Consider the following 24,249-nt stretch of genomic DNA (forward strand, 5'->3'; position numbering starts at 1 on the left):
TTTCTTTTTCGATCAATTGACTTGGTCTTAATTGCTTAATCTAATCTTCCCAGAGCCAAAGGTGATGGCTTCAAATTAGCAGTTGTTCCTGATTAAAAACAAACAACAACTTTTGCTTGATAAATGATTTCTGATTGAGCCATTGATTGGAGTTGAGTAAAATGGTGTAAGGCTTTTCACAAGTGTCTAACAAGTTTGTATCTCAAAAGGTTGTGTTACACCACCTTTATTTGACCTGTTATGACCTGTCGAACAGGCTCGTAACTAAATGCTTTAAGCGTTTGTGAGTGCCTGATATGAGGAAAGAAATGTTAAATTATCCCTAAGTGTTAAATCAGGAGTTTTTCTCCATTCCAGCCTTTTCCAAAATAGCCTCTGTCTGCTATACTGTTATTATGTAGTTACGATGACCCCTGTGCCCCCACACTATTTAATCCTGGATCAAGCATTATTATCGTGAGGTGAAACCCATCCATCTGATGGTCTGTACAAGTTAAAATATATTTGTTAATTCTTGTTTGCTCAGACCCAGATGAGCAAAAACGTACCTACAGATCACATGTGTCGACACATGCTGGTCTTCAAAAAGTCATGTTTTCCCTTAAAAAATGAATGTGTACTTGCTGGTGTTAGTGAATGAAGTATTAAATAGGATTTTGGAGAAGCATAGTTTCATGGTTTACAGATTTGGATGGAAATAAAATGAAGTGTGAGCTGAAAGCCCTGACACCTCACTGCATATCAACCACCTCCATATTCACCTTTTATGTAAGTAAAGAATTCCAACAGACACGTGGCTGATTTTCACATGAATTTTATTTATTTCTGTGAGTCACTTTTTCCTATCTCTTATCTTTTTTCCTTTTTTTTTTGCCAACCAACACCTGCACATGAAGTGAAAACTGCAGTTTTATTCATTGCTGATGGTAAACACGTGGACACAAAGCAGACCAACAATGTGGTGTTCATTTCACTGGTTGGTTCATCTGTGTAAAAGGTGTTTAGATGATGTGAACTGATGCATACCCTAAAAAGTAAATCCATCAGTAAGTGGTGTATAAAATAGCTTGAATGGCTTTCATATAGGACGTCATTTGTTTTCTTGGCTTTTTTATGCTTGTTTCTCATTGGACATTCTGTTTGTACTGGAAAAAAAATATCACAGCCTTTGTATATTGCATCAATAAGCATGCAGTTATTATTCTGTATAAATTGAGCAGGTTGTGTGTGTCCCCTTCTTAGTATCTCAAAATGTATCAAACTCAGTTTTAGTACAAAAAAGTTGAACAGTAAACATGTAGAACGGCAGTGTTTGGCTGCCATCTAGTGTTCAGTCAATAACTGGCCATCTGGAAAGAGAAGCTTATGTTTTTTTGTTTTACAAACACTAAAGATTTGTTACAAGGCTTCAGCTTTTTCCTTTTCCATTTTGGTTGCCACTGGCTTCACGCTGGGAGGCACACTGTACAGGTTTTGTGGTACATTTGCCCACGGCAGTTCATAGCAATTTGACAAGCTGTTAGGTTTCTACAAAGACACTAAGACATCTGTGTGAAATTACACATCGGCAGGAAAGTTTCCATTGTAGACAAATTCAGCTAAAGGTGATACTTTCACATCACTCTGGAAAAATTGGTAAAGCTACATTTTTTTCTTTTCTCACACATTTTGGGTGTGATAGAAATTGGTTTGGTGTGACAGGGGTAGGCATCATCTTTATATATGAAACAGGAAGTCACACTTGGGCCTGAGATGCCATTTTCTGCGGAGATATTTTCTGAGCTCTAAAACATGCAACTTCAAAGAGGAAATCAAAATGAGCAGTGAGCCTGCTGCATTACACAGCCAGTGTAAACAGGGTGGTGGTGTGCTGAGAAGGCCTGTAATGCTTTAATTGAAACAGGAATTCCACTGACATTTAGCTTTAGATTGTTGTTGCACAAAGTATTGGCTGATTTATCATTATGAGCTCTCGGGATCGAGTAAAACACAGTAAAAACATCATTGCCTCGTTTGAGAGTTTAAGATAAAACAGGATCTCATCTCAGTTGCTTCTCCAGTCCAAATGAAACATTAAAAACATGACCGGCACTATGTTTTTCTATGAAGTTTAACCTAAAATTGACAGTGGCTAATGACTGCATGTCCCTTTATTTGAGAACTAAGAACTACATTTTCACAAACACCCCGCAGTGACGAGCTAAACATTTAGCAGAATTCATGTTTAACATTGCTCTTAGTGAGCTCATGTGCGAGTGTGTCATCCTGAAGGAAAACAAGAGAGAGACACAGTAAATAGAGAAAATAAAAGGTCTAGATGTGTTGTCAGTCAAGGTATGACCGTTAATATTGGTTTGCCAATTTATTAGACTAATAAATAAATCGATTAGTGTCTTTTAAGTTTAGACATCGGCCTGTTTTGTGGCCACTGCTGATATGATAGACCTGCAGTTATGTTTTTTTCTTTGGGGTTTTCAGTTATTGTGTACAATTTGGTTTAAATGCTGTTTTCTGATGCAGATTTTAATTAAATTCAAATACTAAATACATATTTTTTGGGCAAAATGAGGACAAAATATCAGCCATTGTAGAAGTGTTTCCTCAATCCCTCGCCAAACGAGTTCACACATTGCTAATTAAGCCTATCAACAGCAGGTCAATCTCTTTGTATTTGCAGTACACCCAAGTTTTTAAATCTGGTGTCTGTGGCGACAGGTAATGATTCTTTTTATGCCAACCAGCAATGACTGGTTTGTCAGAGCTGAACGGGGGAGCAACCCAGAGCCACAGAGAGCTCCATGATCCGCCATTGCTGTACAAAAAGAACATTTCTTATGGAGATTTGTTCATTTTGTTTATTTCTTTTTATAAAGATTGTATAGTTTGTGTTAATATGCTGTGCCATTGGTGTGTGTGTGAGAATGTTAGTCCTCCTTTCTGAATAGCAGTTGGCACCTTGCATGGCAGCCACTGCCATCAGTATGAGAAAGTGTGTGTGTGTGTGTGTGAATGTGATGTAGTGGTCGGAAGACTAGACAGGTGCTTTTAAGTGTAGTTACCATTTACCATTTAATAATAGATTATTTTATTGGAACTGTCAATTTTGATGGATTTTATTTTTTGTAACTATTTCTGAACACAAGCTCATCTGACAGCATATATCATGAGCACGAGTCAAGTGTGTGTGTGTGTGTGTGTGTGTGTGTAATTACTCTCACTGCCAGAAAGTAAAAGTATTTTTTGTTCTCAGAATGTTTTGATTAAAAACAGTTATGATTTGTTAAAAGACGGCTTTATATAACCAGTCAAACACAGTGTAATGGAATATGACAAAACTGATTAATGATTTTAAAAACAAAACTGTGACAGAACATCAGAAGCATGGTGTCGGTTGTTTTGAAAAGCTCAAAAGCATGCAGATAGTGGTTATACAATGTAGTCTCATAATATACTCTACATGTGTTAAAAGATTTTCTGTTCATACTTATTGACCTATATACAGTACTACTCTCTCTTTCCCCCTCTGTCCAGTTGGGCCACCCCCAGATGTCTCCATCCTGTATTTCAGAACGGGATATAGCCCAGTCCTTTCCAACCTTTTCCAGAAAGTCACTTAAAAAACCTTTCTATGAAGAGCTTTCTCCTCTCTGTGGTTCTATTTTTCCATCATGTGGAGAGGATGGTGGGAGGTGAGGGCGTGAAAGTGGATGTGAGAATCCTCAAGGAAGTCTTCCTGATTTCTTTCTCAACCTGAAGTAAAAAAACACAAAACTGTCAGGAAAATGAATAATGGATTGTAGAAAACACAAGATCTCAATCAAAATATGGAGAGGAGACGGACAAAAGTGAATAGTGAATAAATTAAGTAATTTGAGGGCACAATTTATCATAATTTTGAGGGTAAAAATAATTGAACTGAGGGAGGGAACAAAATAGGTCAATCCCACAAACTGGTAATTGAGGGGGTAAAAAATGTTCCCTGTGACAATTATATAATGGCTGGAAAAAAGTTAAGTGTAAACACACTGGTTGTGTTAAAATAAAATAAAATCCAAGTCTACTCTTTTCCTTAATTTTTCCTTCATTGAATCTGTTGTCCTGCACCTACATATAGGATGGGGTGTGCACACAACTACCTCTCTATCTTAAAGCAATCTGAGAAGAGAAACTCTTAGGGACACTTAACAAGTTGTAGACATTGCTTCATTTTAAAGAGTTACAAGCAAAAAAGAGAAGGAAAAGACTTGCATGGCTAGCTCTTATTTAAGATGTAATTGGACCATTAAAAATAAACAAGATATGTTTATAATAGTATGCTGAAAATGTTTTACTTTTGAACCCGTTCTGCCCTAATTGTGGTAACACTGCAAAATAAATAAGAAAGAACAAAGAAGAAGAAACTTAATTCAGACATCAAGTTTAGTGAGAATCCAGACCTACCGGTGCTATTCTGCCACTTGTACACCTGCACAATTATCTTTACTTTCTGACGCTATAGCTAAATACTCAGCCCTGAAGGAAAGAAAGTGGAAGAAAGGAGAAAAGGGAAAAACAGACAGTCAAGATCAGTTAATCAGAACAAAGTATCATTTCAGTGAGGAAAAAGGAAAAGTTTAGTTATTTTGAAAAGAGCAGACTGAAACAGATTGTGACTCTGCTGTCCAATGTGTGGCAGAAAGGAAAAACAAGGGTGAAAGGGGTTGGTGGGAAACCAGGACATTTGGACCAGCAGGAGCTGGACATGAAGGACTGACACTGGAGAGAGGCTGGCTGTGTGTGTGTGTGTATGTGTGATTCTAAGTGTTACTCACGCGCTCTCTCTCAGAGCTTCCTCTCCTGCAGCTGCAATCTTCCTATAGCAGTAAATCATCTCAACCACCAGCCAGAGCTGCAGCCCGATGATGGAGACATACATCATCACCTCAGACAAGATGGATGCCATTCCCCTGGTGACTAGAGCGACAGAGAGGGATGTAAGGGGAGACATGTTGTATTGGTGTGCTTACAGAAATGGGGTTGGGTTTAATTTCTACCATGAAAAGGATTGGGGCTGCCCAGGCCATACATTTTTAAAAGATTTTAGTCATAATTCATGACCCCCTGTGCTGAATTACAGTGCATCATTGTCAGTCATCAGTGCAATTCCTCACTTCCTGAATCCCGCTGCAGAAGCAGTTAACCTATCTGATGTCCACAAGGGCTCAATGCTGTAAAAGCCCCACAGGATAAAGGTTACCCCTCATCATAGCCTAGTCACAAAACAAAAAAACTTGCTTGTGTCAAATAATGACAATTCAGAGGATTAAGCGTTGAACGGTGGGGGACTTTAATTTAAATCCGATACATGTCTTTTTGTCAAATTCTCCTCAGTGTCTGCTAGCTGTCTGTTCTGTGTGTGTGCTGAAAACAAATCTGGTGTTTGTACCCAGCTCTGGCCCTCTGGCCATGTGCCCTGGAAACAAACAAAGTGGTCCACACCACACCACAGAACACCATTCGAGTCACCCATTATTTGTGTGGCAGAAAATTACTTAAGCTTACTTTCTAGTTGGCCAAAACATGCTGTTAGGATGTTAGCTATAGTAGCAGAAGAGTTGTGAGTATCACTCATAGACTGTATATAAAAATCACTGTCTGGAACTGGTGTGCTGGCTCTGGGAAACCGTCTCTGCATGTTAGCTTCACAGCTGCAACTGTTTGCTAACCCACAACTTAGCTAACGTTAGTTACATTACTTGCTGTGTCGCTCTATATCATGGTATTTGTTATGTTGTTGGATTTCTCCAGAATTGCTTACTCCACATTTAAAGCACCCATTTTAAGTTTAAGTGACCATACTTACCTGCATTAACATTTTATTTTTTAACTTTGGGGCAACAAAACAAGCTAAAAACACATTTTTCCACTTGTTAAATATGTCAATGTGACAAACTTGTGGCCACCTGAATGTTACCACCTCCAATTAGCACTTTTTTTCAGGAGTAAAACATCGGAATCTTTATCAGTTAAATGCTCCACTATGTTCACCAGCTAGTTGCTAATTTTGTCCGATTGCATATTACTGTAACCGACATTAATACATTTACTTGACCACTTGGGGGCAGCAAAACAAACTCACAAACAGCTGCCATTTTACACATCCAGCAGATTCAGAGCAACACTATGATTCATTTTGAGTCCTGTTTCTGTCTACCTGGTGAATATAAGTCTGATTTTCACTCTCTTTTTAGCTCTGTTTTGGTCTCTACCAACTCTACTTAACATAGCTGCTCCACTATATTCACCAGCTAGTCGCTAACTTTATTTGTCTACTGTTTGGTGCTGAGCAGGTAGTGTACAGTGGGTTAGACAGATTCATTTGATCTATTGATAATATGAAAATATTGATTGGAGCAGGGTTTATTAATGGCAGCTGTGACAGTATAGTTTGCTAAAGGAAGCATGTATTCTGTTCAAGAGTGTCAGCACCATTACACGAGGGCCCTACTAGTGATTCATCCCTTTAAGCTGCTGCCACGAACATGTTGGTTTAGACGTTTCTATTTGGGTCATATCTGTTTGGCGAATTATTTTAAGCTGTGTATCCTCTTGGATAAAGCCTTCCAAAGTTTTGTTTTATTGGAAGTTATTGTGAGATCTGTCTTTTTTTCATTGCATCTCATAATTCAAAAACAGAACTATATATTAATATAACGAGGTGAGTCATGAAAAGGTAAGTAATGCTTAGGGATAATGAATAAATAAATAAAAATATATGAATATTACAGTGCAAGAATATTCCTGAGAGTTTCCTTCTTGGATATTTATGATACTGTATGTGGAAGAAAACCACATCTGCAGCACTGCAGCTTCATAAATATAAATTTCAGCTCTGCTTACAAGGCTGTTTTTCCTTTTGTTTGGTCTGGGACCTTCAAGAGACACACAGAAGACAGTGTTTATCTAACACAGCCACATGACATAATCAATTGCTGTGTATATACTGAAACAACAGAGCTGCCCTTACTTGTTAAAAGAAAATCCTACATGAATAAATCTGTGATGTTGAATGTTATTTTCTGATTTTGTGTTATAATGTACTTTTAAACTTCATCTACTACAAGAATTAGAAATTAAACATCAAAATAACTTAGCACGCAGGATGTCTTGTGATTGCATTGCACTGTGGTCTTAAAGTGGTCATATTATGCTCATTTTCAGGTTTATAATTTTATTGGTTTAATTTTCAAAAACACCAAATTTTTGTCATACTGCACATTGTTGCAGCACCTCTTTTTACCCCTGTGTGTTGAACGCTCCATTTTTAGGAGTGAAGAATCTCTTGTATTCGATCTTTGTTGGGAGTTGCACAATTGCAGTACCTAGTTAAGGACTACAGCCAATCAGAAGCAGAGTAGAGCGGGTGTGTTACAAAGTGAGGCAGATATGTTACGTGAGTAAGTAAAAAAAGTCAGCCTGGGCTCATAGTTACCGAACTGCTAAAACTGGAATATAGGACTTCAATAAACCAACCTTGTTAGTCCGAATATAAGTGCCCGGAGGCATTACCAAGATGGCTGCGGAGTTGCAGGACTTGCCTATAAGAACCTTGCCTTACTCACAACTCTCCTGCTACTATAGCTAACATCACAACAACAGCATGTCTTGGCAAACGGAAAAACTAAGCTGAATGTCTGTGGGCAAGTTATTTAACGTTACTTAACGTTACTTGTCCCATGGGGATAAATAGTGTAAGTGTTTTGAAATTGAAACTGAAGTTGAAAATTGAGACTCTTCCCCTTCAAACATGCACAACATTATTCCCCTCTGTCCTTACGTTGTGGCACCACGTTAATGACAATAAGCTTCCTGGTTTCAGTTTGAAACTCGTAGTTGGGATACTCGAGGGTGCGGCTGAATATGCACTGGTAGGTTCCTGTGTCATTGAAGGTCACATTGAGGATGTAGATGGAGCCGTCCTGTAGGTCCTTGGTATTCTTGCTGCCATTCCAGTCCAGACGCTCCTCAAAACGTGAGTCATGGATTACAGGCATCTGGTCTTTATAAGTATATAACTGGAAGAGATTTTCAGAATGGGATTTCTTTTAAAAGGAGGCAAAGTGAAAAGAAGATTGTGAATCATCAGCAAAGTAATAACAATGGTTGTCAGGCATACAAGTGTTGAAAGACCATATTGTGGTTAGTGTCTCTGTGTATTTTAATTCTTTTGCTACAAATGCTTTGCGTTATTGCAAGTATTTAGGCTGAGGAATGTGTGTTTCCCTCCTTACACGCAGCCTGCTGTGAAAATGAACATTTCCACACCTGAAATATGCTTATACTTACACGAGGGATAAGGCTAGCTATATTCTGTGTTTTTGTTATTGTCAACAAATCTAATTAAAACAACAAAACAAACAATAGTGAGTGGTGATGACGCAGTGGATTAAGACACATGCTTGGTGTGAGAGAGTCTGGTTCAATTCCCCACTGTGACACATCCACCAATGTGTCTCTGAGCAAGACACCTGTCTGTGGCACCCAGACCTAAGCTGATTGGTTCCTAATTAAGATGTAAGAATAAATATTTAAAAAACACTAACTGATTTTTTCAAACAGCTGGGCGCTGTAGTTTTTAGCAAAAGTTACTCAGACAGGAACAAATAGTTTATTTGTTGGGGACTATTTTTAGCTGTGGATTAATACACATTTCATACTCTGTGTTTATGGTAGTGAGTTTGACTGAGAATAAACTACACTGTGTGTGTGTTCACGATAATGAAGGAACATGTCACTGTTTTTGGAAAGCAATGGCAACCTATAGCATGGGATTGTGTGAAAATGATCTTCATCCAGTTCTTCACAGCTTGCTCCCCTGATTGGTGGCTCTAATAAATAATTATTTAACAGAAAAGGCCATGAACAAGCTTAGGTGTTAAACTCTTATTAATGTATAGGTAAAGGTATTGATTTGGTACTTTCACTCTGATTGTTGATTATTATTTCAGGTAATTCAGGTGCTTTAACAGCATGACTCTTCGCTAAGCCACGCCTTGAACATGCAGCTGGCCAATCACAGCGCAGTACGGGACTCCCTCTAAGTGAGGTCCAACGCTTTCATGGCTGCGCTCCATTGACTCCTAGGCAAAAGGAGGTGTTTTCTAGCTTTCTTTTGCTGTATTTTTCGAACATATGGTGAAACGCTGTTCGGCACTTGTAATAATTACAGTCGCTACCCAGAGAGGTTGAAAGGAGAAGTACGATTTATTCCCTTTCCAAAACCTACAACATATCCAGAAAAATATAGGCTGTGAATTGTTCCTAATGTAATGTTAGTTAGCTGACGCTAGCTGACTTACTACTGAATGTACTATATAGCCCTTTTGTTCTGCTTTTTGATGATTGTAGTGAATAGAGACTTACCCGGCTGTACAGGATCAGTGTGATCCTTAATAATGTTGTCCTCTTTCTCAATAGTGAGATAATGTGGTGGTTCACTTTTACTCTGAGATCGGTAGGCATTAGCTTCTATCATTATTTTTTTCATGTCAGTTTGAGTCTGTTTGACAGTCTGAAAACAACCTTCAAATTCACAATGCAACTGCAAAACTGCGTGCTTCCTTCTGATCTTTTTCCCCAAAAATTTGACAATATTTCTCCTGCCTGACAGGTCCGACAGTTTGTCGGTCTTAGCAACAGTAACTAAGGAAGCATGGCTTGATTGTGCTGATCTGATGATGAAGTGATTTAAAAGACCCTGCCTCAAGACAATTGAGTCTGTGTGTTCCCCTGTCGTGGGTCGTAAATATATATCCACGCATTAAGTGGTGGAAAGTAAAAGTACTCTACTTTTAGTACATTTCTGAGATACTTGTACTTACCTTCTGTATTTCTATTGTATACAGTAGGCTATTTTATTTTATACATATATCTTAGTAATTGTATTTTTGTGGCCTGTAGTCCTATTTATTAGTAAACAACAACAGAAAGCTGCTGCTGATTTCTCCTGGATGTTTGTAGGTGTAAAAAACAGATTGTTAAGTGTTGTTATGCTGCCAACAAAGACTCTCTGCCATCAAAAAACTGAAATCCCTTTCTGTTGCCCCACCCCTTCTGCTGTTGCTGTACACTTCTTGTACTCTTCTCCTTTACAGCTCTACCTGTTATTTCAACATACTCACTGTGCCCAATAGGAACAAACTCATACGCATCACAAACAACACCTCTAAAATAACTGAAACCCAACCCCAACCTCTCTGACCTCATCCTCTCAACCCATTCTTCACTCTGCCGTAGATACAAATCCCTGGCCTGGAAACTGGCTTGCTATAGCAGGAGTTCCAACCCCTCTGCTCTGTTCAATTGGTGTCAATTTGCGTATAAATGTGCTTTCTGATATGGTCATGTTGTTTGTATTTAAATATATGTGCGGATTGTGGAAACAGATTTCCTGAAAAGGACAATAAGGAATCTGATCTAATCTAATGAATATTCACAACACATCCTTTAGCTGGTCTCCACATCACCACTGCTGCTGCTTTTCCATATCGAGCGAGCTGCAGTTATGGCCTCACCTCTGCACTTTGTGGTGAATTAGTGAATACAGATTCTAAATGGGCTAATGGGATCACTCTTGCTCTAGGTATATACTGTAATGGCCTCTTTGCTTTGCCTGCTTTGCGGACTCCTTAGGTAAGCAAAAGCAGTGTCTTCCAGTCGACACAAAGGGAGGGGGAAAAAGCCCATCATGAAAAATGCCAGACTCGGCTCTCTCTCATGATAAATGCATTGCAGTCTTTTCCCAGAAGAGGAGACGAATGTAATGATAACTAATTACATATGGAAAGAAAAGTGGTTGCATTTAATGTAAACTTTTTTTTATTCTTGACACTACAACTGTGGGATTTTGCAGGACTACTTACAGCCCATTTACTCAGCAGCAGGCTTTTGCGCTCATTAAAGCTCAGGAAAAAATTGAGGTTGGTTTCCTGAGTCAGGCCTTTTGCAGGAAATTCAGGATTCATTTTTATTTGTAATTTTAGTTTTGAAGGTAATTCACTAATGAAAGTTCAGCCCTTCAGTCTTTAAGTATATGTATCTACTGGTTGATTTAATTTCTTGTTTCCACGAGAAGGGAATGAGGTTTGTTCCTGTCTCTTGCTCGTTTTTTAAGCAGAACTAAGAGGGATCACTCTAAAGGTAAAGTATCTCCTCCATTTTAGCATACCTGCATATTGGCTCCCAGTGGATTTAAAAACATTGTGGTTTTACCACAGAGTGTTACATGCCAGCCTATTTCTTGGCCATGCACATTAACTTCCAAGAGACTCCGGTGGGTGCTGTGCAAACCCCATTGTATCAACAAAACTGTACTTGGATTTTGTTACCTTTGGACAGAGCCATGCTAGTTGTTTCCTCCTGTTTCCAGTCTTTGTACTATGCTAAGCTAACCAGAGCCTGTCTGTAGCTTCATATTTACCATGCAGACTTGAGAGTAGTATTTATCTTCTCATCTAACTCTCTGTATAAATCAAATAAGTGTATTTCCCAAAAATGTCAAACTATTCCTTTATTCCTTTTCTTTGAGAACCACTTTTTCAAAGCTTGCCTTGTCATTTATCTTATTGCTACTCACATGGGAGAAGTTAGACTCATCTGAAGCCTTGAAGTACCAGTCGACGGAGGCCTCGGCCTTGACCTCGCCCCTCATCTTACAGGAGATGCAGCCCAATTTAAAGCCTTCGTTGGCCACGGCCTCTGTGTTTGAATCCACCTCCACGCAGGCCCCATGGCAAAGAGACGCTACAGAGTGAAAAGGACACAGTTAGAAATCTCTTGTATCACTTTATTGCTCTTTGTCTATTTTCAGGTCACAGGGTTCAGAGGTGAGAGCCGTGGGTGGCTGTCATCCTCTATTTTCATGTACCCGTGACTCGGGGGAAAGCTTGATACACCAGCAGCGCTCTGCTGTTTTATAGTATCACAGTACGTGCAAGCAAACTGTCGAAACAGCTATTGTGAATTTTTGCGTGCTTGCTCCCAATGGTTCTTGCATGCGTGTTTTTTTTGTTTGTTTTGCATCGGACACAGCTTATTTTCTTGCATTTTTTTTATTTCCGCTCATCATTTCAGTTCATATATTGTGAAATTGATTGATTTGGTTTTTAGTTTTGTAGCAATTTACATTTTAAGTGTTTTTCTGTCTGTGAAACTGAGTGGAAATAAAGAGGTTGCAGTGAGCGATACTGGTTTCTTGCATTCTGTTGGTAACTGAGCTAAATTCATATATAGAAGCGTGAGTCTATATATGCCATCATCACCATGACACATACTTCTCATCGGCCAGGAGTTACACACCTGTAACTCCAAACGTTTCTTTTTCACACTGCACCTTGCAGTGTCCACTGAGGCCTCAGCATGGCTCTCAACCAATGATCTTGTGCTATTCTCAATTTTCATCTTTGGGGATGCTTTTGTTTCGAATTGCAAGATGAGGGGAGGGAAATGAGGGGGAGGACAGGAAACACATAGCAGAATGCTGATCAGAATAACTCAGGGTGAACTGAAAGAGGGTGCACATCATCCGGTGCCTCATATACACAAATATATAAACACAATAATCTATATGTTTTAATCCCTGGTATACAAATATTGCAGTGCCAAAGTGAGACTTGCATTGAAGAATTGCATCAAAAGAGAAAAAGAGATGCCACCCCACTGCAGAAAAACATGGAGGGGAGGAATGAGGGAGGAGGGAAGAAAGAGAACGTTAGCACAGGCCTCATTAGAAACAGCCATTTCTACAAAGCATGGGGAGATGGGGAAGCAGGAGGCAAGAGGTCTAATGGTAGCTGAGGCACTGCAGAGAGAGAAGGGGAGAGAAAAAAGGGAAGGAGAAAAAGAGAGTGTTGAGAACATAAATTAACACTTCACAAACCCAAACGTAAATGGACCAAACACAGACCCGAACCCAGCTGGACCCGAGAGCGACTAAACCCGAGCCTGAATGTGATTTAGTGAACCTGAACAGCGGCTAAGCACTTAGTTTCTGCTGATCTTCAGTCTCAGATTTGCTGTACTAAAGCCACATTTAAGCAAATAATCGCTTGAATTTGGTTAAGATGGATAAAAATGCAGCACATTGATGAAGGATCTCATTTCATCAGGTCCTATTAGGCCTGCTGAAAACATAAAGGTTAATGCCTTGTTTCATTCCAGTAAAAATGTTGCTCTCACCAGGTTAATTGCTGAGATGTGGGAACGCAACAAGGCATCAAAAATGATCAGATGATCACACTGGTTGTAAATATCATACCTTACAAAAGACTTACTGGTTCATTTCAATTGTGTGCTCAGAGTTTTTCTTTGCAATGATGGATTAATACTGATATCTGTGGTGCACTCAGTTTCAGCTACCTCAAAAGAAAGTGGTTTTGATCATTAGTTCCTAACTTTTTTTGTCTGATGCACCCACACAGTCCTGTCAGATGAGCTCAATATAAGATAAGAAAGATTTTATTGATCCCACACTTGGGAATTCACTATTCACTACATTTCAAGTATCCCTTCATCAACGCCAATCTTATTTAAAATGTATTTGTTGGAATTTATTTTTAAATGGAATGTTATTTAACTCTATTAATTATTGAAACACCAATATTATTATAATTTTTTTTTCATAGGCTACATGACATTTGTTTTGTCGATGTTGAGGCTTGGCCTAGTTTGTTTATCTTGGATTGGGCCTTTCGACTTTTCTGCTTATTTGCTAACTAGTTTTCAGGTGCTCTCGATTGCCTTGGGGTTTACAACTCACTCATTGGTTATTGTGACCATAAATGTACCAAAGATCAGCCTCCACAATCTTTTCACGTATCCCATAGGCAGCTGCAGAAGTAGTCCACCAACCTGGTGTACATGTATCTCTGGGTCGGGACAACCTGTCTACATGTCTGGGTGCTATGTTGGAGCTTATTTGTTGTGTTCCCAGAACTCTGAAATTACTTTGGTGAGTACAATGTTATAATCACTGATAGAAACAATGGCCACAATAACTCAAGTGAGGAAAACTTGTCTGAACCTACAAAACAGGGTTCAGTTAAGGCTGGGTTCTTGGGTTTTCGGGTTTTCTGGGAAGAGGGTCTGCTGAGGATTATAACAAACACACCTGAGGGAAACAGCATTTGCAAATACTTTTCCTGAACTGCTTGGAGAACCGGTGCACTTATTCATAGAAAGCAGTGCAGTGATTGGAAAATACAAAGTTGTATTTTTATTTTTCAGTTTAGTCTCTGCTCTAATTAGCTTTCCTGTCTGTTACATATGTGACCTGATTGTGTTAATTACAGGCTTTTGTAAGATGCATCAGTGCTGCAGCTCAGTTGCCAATTGAGGTTGATGAAAGTATTTGATCACTTAATGTCCCTGTAAAATCTCACGGGACTAATTGACATTTTTGTAATTAGAGACTAAATTTTAAACATTAATGTTCAATAATATATATTTTGACTCAAGTACTGTATGTGAGTGATTCTTTCACATCAGCTTCTACTGTGTAGAAAAGAAAGAGACAGAAAGAGATAGAAAGACAAAGAGACACCAGACACACAAAAGAGCAAGACATCCCATGCAGAAAAGGGTTTGAGATGGATGGCGTATTGACTGCTCAGAGAAAAGGAGGTGAGACCTGGAACACAGACAGAGGAGACATTACAGTGACAACAAAGCACATGTTTGACAGACAGCGGGAAATAAAAGGATGTCTGAAGACAGAAGGGAACACTTAAATTGCAGGACAGAAGCATAAAAAAGAACAGAGACAGATGTAAATCTAGCAGGAACAGCAGCACACACACACGCAGAGTGAGGCAGTAATCCTGAGGGAGGTTAGTGACGTAGGCGAGATTGTGCAAGGTGAGCAAGGATGCTGCTGACTGTCTGAAGCTGACACAGCAAGTTAAGAAGACAGCGATAAGACCCAGCAAGAGAAAGACGAACATGCAAGCAGACACAAAAGGAACTGCACATCCAAAGTGCAGAGTCAGAGCCACCAAAGTGCTTTAGCAACGATTCTCACCAACAGCACACACATGCAGACAGAGCATCAAAAATGCAAATCCATTGCGTAATCTGTGGATTTCTGGATTATGCAACGGATATTCCAGAAATTGCAGATTAGGAGTTTTTTTCCTGACAGGAGGCTGGCTCTTTAATCCATCATCTCACTAGCTGAATACCGAAGAGCCCTACAAAGCAAAAACCTTATAGCATTAGCTGCACAAAAGACCATCCACTCTGAGCAGCGGAGTCGGGGTAGGGGGTCAGTGGGGTGGCTTCCTGGGCTCTAGCCCCAAATGTTTTCTGAAAAGCCCACAATCTTTTAGGTTTTTATATAAACTTAAACTTTGTTTCATTTCCCCTCAGACGCTCTGACTGGACCGGCTAATGGGTAAATATCGCCATCCAGCCTATAGGTCCCCTCTATGTGTGTATGTGTCTTTCAATCACTTATGTCACCTCAGTGAGCTAGCTAGCTAGCTAACCAGCTTATGGACTATGGAAACAATGTTTTTCACGAGGAGTAAACCTCAGCCACCCTCCACAGAAAATGGCTCAGCAGCATCAACAACTGAACAAGTTACAGGTGTGAGTGAGTTGGTGAGGTGATAGCCTAACATTGCCTGCTAGCTAGCTAATGTTAGCTCGCTAGTAGAGATAAGCTTTATGATACTGAAGGTCCAAAGCTTGTTTCACTCCTGTGAAACGCACTGTTTCAATTCATTCTGCCGGAGCTTGTGTCAAATGAAGAATATTATCTGACTGCTGACGTTCAAAGCTTCAGACATCACTGGTGCTTGTTTTACAGCTAAACTCTGTGATCACATTAGTGGGATAAGAAGAGAGGAGAATAATAGAGAGATATGGTGATGTACATTAGAAAGACATAATCCTAAGTATGAAATTTCCTTCTGTTAGAAAGTAATAACTGTACAACTATATGCCAATTTAGTGAATTGAATCACTCTCCAATCACATCACATTGTGACTCATGAAATATCAACCATGAAGTTAAAAAAAACACAGTGACATTACACCAAAAAGGTACATTCATGATTGTGTCAGTAAAATCTAGGCTTTTTTCACAGTAACACTTATATTTAATGCAGTATACAGATTTAATAATATTTGCCAAATTATTATAGCATGGATTAAACATTCATTCTGAGGACTCCAGCATAGTATAACAAAAACAGGTTTCAAGATTAGTAATGCTGTTTACAACAAATTCCTACCCTACCTATGTTAAGTAGGCTAAATTAAAAATACTAATATCAGACAATTTTTTGCCTCTTTTTAGGTAGCAGGAGTAAAAATTAGTCCTCAGTGATTGTTGTTTTATAATGATAATTGATCATTTAGCTTATTTTATGCAAAGCGACTCACAATTGCTATATATGTCAGAGGTCGCTCGCCTCTGGAGCAGCTAGGGGTTAAGTGTCTTGCACAGGGACACATTGGGGGGTGTCACAGTGGGAAACCCGGTTCTCCCATACCAAAGGCATGTGTCTTATCCACAGCGCTATCACCACCCCATGGTTATACTTTCATGATGACATCCAAAGTTGGATGTAGGCTCTACAGGATGATTTTTTCCCTGTGCAATTATCATGTTTTGTTCAAAATGATGTACAGATTTTTGGATATTGTATTATCTCAAATGGCTTGAAAAATGCATATAGCTGCTGTAAATGGTGAAAAAATCTCACTAGGGGATCATGCCCCCAATATCTGCCTGAGAGCTAGCTAGCTTAGCATGTTGCTGGGCACTAAAGGAAATACAAAAAAAGAGATCATGGTTATTTGCTAAAAATGAAAGAAGGACAACAGAAAATTGCTGAGGCAACAGCAAAAAGAGATGAGACAACATCTGTTTCCATGGATGGGCCACCACAGACATAAACACACATACTGTAGGCATACATAACCTGGCATTTCCCTTGACACCAAGCAAGTAAGTGTTTTTCCACTGGAACAAGTAGACAGTAGTAGACCAGTGAAGCACACTGCTTTGAGTCTCTATTTCATTTTACTTCTCAAAGCTGTTATATTGCCGTGGCTGGTGAAGCGATGGCAGGCTGGTTTATCTTTATAGAACAAGCCTGAAGAATCCCTTACTGTCTTTATGTCTTTTCTTAAAACAGCTGATCCATTGGTTCAAGAGCTCAATTTCTGGTCTGTGGTGTTCGAAAACCAAAACAAGACACCCAACATATGTCTTATTGTGATTTATGAACAAAACAAAAATCTCAGACGTCTTAGTAGCTCTCAACACAAGGGGATAAAACTATGACGTTAAACTTATCAAGTGTCGCATTACATTCACTTCTTTTTCTGCCAAATTATGGAAAATAAAGAAAACAAAAACATCCCACACACAAACAAAAATCTCTTTCCCAAAAATTATTACAAATGAGCAAATATCTACTGGCATATGTTATAGAGTAGTGTTTCCTTGAAAATATGTTTATATGCTTGTAATTTGCAACAGCAAATACGTTTTCAGAGAAACACATTGCCACAAATTACAGTTTTTAAATTCTCTATCACTACAGTATGCGTGATATGGTGCAGATGGAGATTTGTCTAGTTTCATGTTGAGCTCACAGAATTCCTTTCTGTTGTAAGCAGTGTGTTCTGCAATTCATGCTGAAAGGCTCTTAGTGCTGCATGTTGAATGACATTTTGTTCTGCAAGATGAAAATACGAATCTATTGAAGAATGAAGAATGAAACACAAGGCGCACATTCATTCTTTCTAGACTCAGTAGTCTATTCAATTTGTGGCACTCTGTGAGCTTCTCTTGTCCCATAATATTCCATGTAGGCTCAACAAAGCTTTTTTTATTTGCAGACATTTTGACTTGTGGAGATTTTTGAAAGAACAGGTGTGACTAGTAATGTGAATGATGGCTTTGTTATATTGTGGTGCTCTCTATGGCCCTGGTGTTATGCATGCTGGCTTACTAACATCATAATCTCAATCGAGCGAAGCCCCTTTAATGTTATTAGTTGCACCTGTGCTTAACCTGGCTACCTGGTGAATGTAAGTCCAATATTCACTCTCTTATAGCTCTGTTTTGGACTCCACCAAGTCCTGATAAAATATCTGGCTCTCTGTTCACCAGCTACTCTCTAATCTTTGTTTTTTTGTCTGCCTGCTGAGCCAACAACGCCATCTTCGTTTTTTGGAACTGAAAGTGACCATGATCGGACGAGAGGGTGGAGCTAGCTAGCTTGGTTAGTAAGGTGCATACGTAATTCACATTAACTGTGATATCAAGTGGGATGCTAATTTTGACTAGCAAACACAGGTTTAAAGCAAAATGTACTTTGGAAGAAATTAACAGCCAACTCATTAGTGTCTTTTAGTACAACGGAATGCTGAACAAGATATTTTGAAGCGATCAAAATGTTACGGAAAACACACTGTTTAGGGGTCAAAGTTCTTGAATGAAAGTGGCAGCACCCCAAAAATAGGTTCCCAGCTAGTTAAATGTACACAGTGAAGTGGATAAGAGTTGCCTCTATCCTGATTGACAGGTTGCCGTGGTAGCGACTTGTCAATCACAAGGTTGCCACGGGTCTATTTAACCCTAGATGGGACCATCCTTACATCAGGCTGTATTGAAGAAGACACGAAACTAGCGACTGAGAACATAAATTCATTAGGAACGTGTTTACCGAGGAAATACATTTTTTTTTTAATTTGTCTGGTTTGGTGGACACTCTGGAAACTTAAACAGTTTTTCACATAAGTCTTTCACAGTTCATACTAGACAAACTCTAAAATGATGGAGGACAAGCTGATACTTAAATTTACTCTTAAGATTTAATACTTCAATGCGAAATGTTTACAAACTGATATAATGGGAAATGAATAAAAAATGGTATCTGTCATGTCACTTTAGTACATGTATTCAGTGGGTCAATATCTCAACAGATGTTGTTCTCATGACATGTACTTTTTTATTTTTTTCCAGATGGGTCTATTTTTTCCACTAAACACAAGCAATGTGAAAAAATCACACCAATATGTAATAAGCTATAAACCAATATGTTAATAAGCACTGACTTCACAAACAGCTTTTCATAAGCATTTTCCCACTGTTCAGATGAGCAAATAAAAAGTAATATACTTAACTATATTGACAGTATTAACAATAATCATTGATAAATCGATGAGTTCCTGGCTCTACATACAAATTTAACTTTGTGGAAGGCAATCTCGTCCTTCAAACGCCCCTTTCACTCCCCTGACTCCCACCCCACTTGAGGACACCCTGGTATTACAGACTTCTGTCACACAGCTGGATGAACAGGGGCTCAGGTGTGCTCGTCTGTCTGTGTGTGTGTGTGTGTGTGTGTGTGTGTGCGTGTGTCTGCCTGTTTGTCTGCTGTGCGTGGCACAAGTTAGCAGCACACAGACAGCCTGAATTAGGGCACAGCATCTCACTCCAGATTTGAGGGTTAGAATGAATCTTGCAATAAAAAAAGCAAATAGAATTAATATGAAACTCTTTACAGTATTACATTTAGAGGCTGCAGAGTCTGACAGCAGCTGCAGATGGGGCACAAGTGAACGGTACAGTTTTAAATAAAATCACATTCATGTTTTTGTTCAGATTGCAGGGCCACTCAGATGTAGTGCATCAATCAAGAGCTCCTTGTTTACAATGCCTGCTGTTTGTATGAGGTGATGAATATAGATCCAGACATCCTATCTGCTGTATGTAGCAGCCATTGCGAGTTTTGTAGAACAAGCTTGTACAACCTATGACATGATATTTTATCAGGGGTTGAACTGGAAGAAGTGACTTTAATTGTCACACAAAACCTGCAGAGTCCAGATTCTGTTTGATTCTGTAAGCTATAACTGTTAAAAAATCAGCAAAAAAGCTGAAACATTTGCTTTCACAACATACACCTTTTATTCTAATGAGTTGGTTCCTACTTTAAGAGAACAGTATTCAACAAAATTCCTAAAGCGAAAGTACATACTTTTAAAACACTTGCTGCACCCCTCAAGTAGTTATAATTAATTCATGTTCTACCCACCAAAATAATCAGCTTGTCTGTAATGTAATTTCCAATTTGTGCAGATGCAGTGGTTGGGGTGGAGTGATGGAATGGACATGAATCTAAATGGCTTGCAACTGAGAATATGGTGTATTGTTTAAACATCCTGTTGACAGTGCTCTCCTTTGACCATAAGTTTGTGCTTGATCCATTTGCAGACTAAATAGCTCTATGCTGCCACTGCGGAAGCAAAGAGTCTCTCTGCTGCATGCATTAGGCTTTATGAGCCTCTGTTCCGGCTTGAAAGCAAGGACACACAACTCCGTCAATTCACTGTTGGGTTTGTGTCATATTTGAAGACAACATGGAGAAAAATACATCTAATAATAACCATTTATTGCATGTTGCTCATAGGGATTTTTCTATTCTCATAATTAATTACAACATTTTACAAAATCCTTTATAATTTATGCATCTTCAGTCCTGATATTCAGAAACATATTTGAACTCTTTTCACCACATGGTCTGTCCCAGATGAACCTGCAGCTTCTAACATCCGGTTAAAAAAATATTTTCTTCTCATCTTGAAAGTGATTTGCTGTATGTATCCAAACTTTTTATTAGTGACATTTAAAGCACACAAAAACCCATCAGCAACAAACACTCAACAAATAGAATAACAAGTTTACTGGTAATCCACAGATTTTTGCCGTTTCTTTCGTCGGAAGAGACAAGCAGTTGCAATGAGATCCGTGGATTCTTGTGAATGATCATGTCTGAATTAAAGCATTTTTCATTTGTAGCATCAAATGATATTTCTTGATGAGTTACAGGGATATCTATGTGTGTTTTATTGTATTTTGGGGCAAGCCATCTCTTTACTTTTCCTGTTTCTTCTTTTTCTGATTGGATTTGCCCTCTGCAGCCATCGCCAGCTTAATTCAGACTGAGGTTAGTGTGACAGAGCGTGGGTTATTAAATCACCCTAGTTAATATTTAACTGTTATAATACATATGTTTTCTTTCCTTGTGCACTGCTGCCTTTCAGAAACTTCTTAAATTCCATCTCATGCTTTTGTCACACATGCAAATGCACATTTCAAAATAAATAGGGCACAACTGCTATTTCTATCAGCCACAATCTGTTCCTTTACTCCTTTTTTAGCAGATTCTATCCAATTTCCTGTCTCGTCTTATATCCTCATCCCCACTGCGTTCAGCTCCAGATGTGCTTACTAGCTTCAGTCCTTAACTAACCCACCGGCTCCTCGACCAAACTGTCTCTTTCTTTCAATCGAGGTTGTATAACCGTCTTACTTTTTGCCAAGCTTCATTCAGCTCACTATCTGCTTCCTGGCTCAACTTTCTGCTGCTCTGCCTGCTTGTTTCAACTTTATATCCTGGATATACTTTCACTTCATTTAAAGGAATAACAGCAGTTCTATAATTATTCTATATTTTTGAGGGTATGAATCTGTGTTGTCTTGTGCAAGTATGCGTGGTTAGTAGTATAGCAGTGACTGAGTGAGAGACCAAGAGCAGCTGGCTGACAGTGATCAGTAAATCTCTCTTTTAATGCATTGCTTCCTTGTTGAGCTCAATTTTAAATTGCAGTGCTTAAAATGAGATTATATGATGACAACGTGACAGTAGAGTTTTTTTCTCTTTAACTTGGCTTGGGTCTGTGAAAGAAATTAAGCTAAATAAATAAATAAAAGCCTTTCAATGAAAAAAAAATGTTTTCATGTGTGTAAACCATTTAATATGTTTAATATGTTTAAATTGCTTCCTGTCATTTTTAATGCATGCCAATTGATTGTTTTAGAGGCCATAAATAAAGAACCGTGGTTGTGATTGTACTTTTTTTAAAGACAGGCTTGTTAAAGATTATTTCCTTGCTTCTCTTCCTGTGGGTGTCAGGAGACTGACAGTAACTTAAAGGTGATGGATCATATAACTCAGGCAACTTTCATCTCAGTGGAAGGTACTTTTCGCGCTATAAATGAATAAATGGCAGTAAATGGCTTCTTGTGAAGGTGAGAAGTTCGTGATCGTGATATCTCAAATGATACAGATACCAGCAGGAGGAGTGGAACTATTAAGGGCAACTTAGATGTTTGGCTGAAATTTAAAGGAACATATTCTCTTTTAAAAGTCATGATGCTAGTGTCGCTGGGCTGCAGTAGCACATAGGGTGCACACACAGTAGAGACCTGACTTGAGTGACACACACCAGCTGCGCTGTGCTGTAGAAATGCTCATCTTTCTTACAGCGCATGCATGAGTACCTTCAAATGAAAAAACAAACAAGTGCCAGGAACAGGAACACACATCTATAATGGGAGCAACAGAACATGTTGAAATTGCATCTCACTGAGAACAGCCATTGCTTTGATCTAGAGCTGAAATGATTTGTCGAATAATTGATAAGTTGAATGACAGCAAATTAATCAGCAACTATTTTGATAATCGATTAAAGTTTAAGCAATTTTTTCAAACAAGGACACCAAATATTAACTGGTTACAGCTTCTCCAATAAAATGTTTCCTATCACTGTCAATTTAATATATTTTGGTTTTGGACATTTGATGATTTCATGGATGGTGTTTAAGAAGTTGTGACTGGCAATTTCACTGTTTTCTGCCATTGTAAAAACCAATTATAAATCCGGATCGAGAAAAACATTGGCATATTAATCAATAAGTAAATGATTATTAGTTGCAGCCCTATACACACACATAGATACACACGTCAGAGGAACACTATGCCCCAATGAGAAATGAATGATCTACATTGTTCTAGACCTTTGAATACACAAGTAGCTTCTATATCTAAATGTGTGTGGATGTGTGTTTGCATGTACACATGCGTGCGTGTGTGTGTGTGTGTGTGTGTGTGTGTGTGTGTGTGTGTGTGTGTGTGTGTGTGCTGTCCATTTTAACAACGCCACATGGCCTCATCTCATTACTCGAAAAAATAATAAAACGTGAACAGCTGGGCTTTTAGCAAGCAATCCAGCACAATGATGGAACAACAAATACTCACTCGAACATCTGCATCTGAACACACAAGCATACACATCCATCCATCAACACACACACACAAGAACCCGCAATACATTGACCACAAACAGAGCAGACAGCGGCAGTGAAGGCAACATCAGACAACAGGAAACACCTCAACAACAGTAACAAAATGCACAGTCAGTGAATGGGGTGTGTGGGGTTGGATGGTGGCTCACCCTCATGCCAAGGTGTTGCCTTTGTGGCATCGCCATGGCAACACAACTACTGTCCACTCACCTTGAAGCGCCAGGAGGGCCAGAGGTAGCAGCAGCAGGTCTTGTGCTGCAGACATCCTGACAGGAGAAAGAAGACTTGCAGCAGCTCTCAGCTGCGTCAAAACACACCGTGCTCACACACACACACACACACACACACACACTTCAGAATGGGAGACACAAGACAGATCTACAGCAGATATTCCAGCTTGGTGATGAAAACCTCAGAGCACTAAAATGCCAAAGATGTCCTGATGTCCTACTTAAAAGTCTGGGAGGTGACTATTTCCTGGGGGACTCTGGGGTGTGGTCCAACCGGATGTCCTCTACTCCTCCTCTTCTTTTTTCTCCAGCTAATACAATGGCTGGACGGAGGGTTGGGTGGGCATTTTTGTGGATCTGGTCTTCTTGAGCACCTGACGGCTGCAGTGTGGAAGGCGTGTGCTCTGCTGACTTGTTTCTTCACCCTCACTGGACCCAACTCACTCTATTTTGCTGGAGAGTCTCTCTAGCTTCTCAGCGTGTGAGCGTACAGAGTGACCAGAGGGAGGAATCATTCCGGGTTTCAGGTTTCGGCCTCTTGTTACTCTAAAAGGGTCTTTGTTCAACTATTTATACTCTGTGGCACTCAAGCCTGTTTAGCTCCACAATGAGACTGTGTGCACCAAATATTTCCAGTATCCTGATACAGATAAATCGCACTGTCAGTGAATAACATAACATAAAATCTACTGGAAGACTGATTAGCTGATCTGATAGGAAACGATGAGGTGTCCGATGGAATCTGTGCTGAAAATGGGAAATGCAGCTTGTAAAAGAGTTGTGCAATGGAGTTATAGTGCAAGTGTGCCTGTGACAGGAGCTGCACTCGCTGACCTTTCCCACATGCAGGACTACAGATCTGACCTGGGCAAA

At 39.3% G+C, this 24,249-nt stretch overlaps 1 protein-coding gene across 3 annotated transcripts; it reads right to left on the reverse strand.

The window, feature by feature from the left end:
• Nucleotides 1-3,123: 3,123 nt before the first annotated feature.
• Nucleotides 3,124-24,249, reverse strand: scn1ba (sodium channel, voltage-gated, type I, beta a). Of its 3 annotated transcripts, XM_046045056.1 has the most exons (6): nucleotides 23,357-24,249; nucleotides 11,615-11,781; nucleotides 7,817-8,054; nucleotides 4,812-4,953; nucleotides 4,441-4,512; nucleotides 3,124-3,750 (listed from the first exon to the last, which is right to left on the reverse strand). In XM_046045056.1, the coding sequence occupies exons 1-5, from the start codon at nucleotides 23,409-23,411 to the stop codon at nucleotides 4,446-4,448; spliced, it is 669 nt and encodes a 222-aa protein (XP_045901012.1). In that variant the 5' UTR covers nucleotides 23,412-24,249; the 3' UTR covers nucleotides 3,124-3,750; nucleotides 4,441-4,445. The 3 variants fall into 3 exon arrangements, with proteins under 3 accessions (XP_045901012.1, XP_045901013.1, XP_045901014.1); XM_046045057.1 differs by lacking the exon at nucleotides 4,441-4,512 and having other exon boundaries at nucleotides 23,357-24,241; XM_046045058.1 differs by lacking the exons at nucleotides 11,615-11,781; nucleotides 23,357-24,249 and adding an exon at nucleotides 9,403-9,648.

This window comes from Micropterus dolomieu, linkage group LG03, assembly GCF_021292245.1.
Source record: "Micropterus dolomieu isolate WLL.071019.BEF.003 ecotype Adirondacks linkage group LG03, ASM2129224v1, whole genome shotgun sequence".
NCBI classification, from domain to species: domain Eukaryota; kingdom Metazoa; phylum Chordata; class Actinopteri; order Centrarchiformes; family Centrarchidae; genus Micropterus; species Micropterus dolomieu.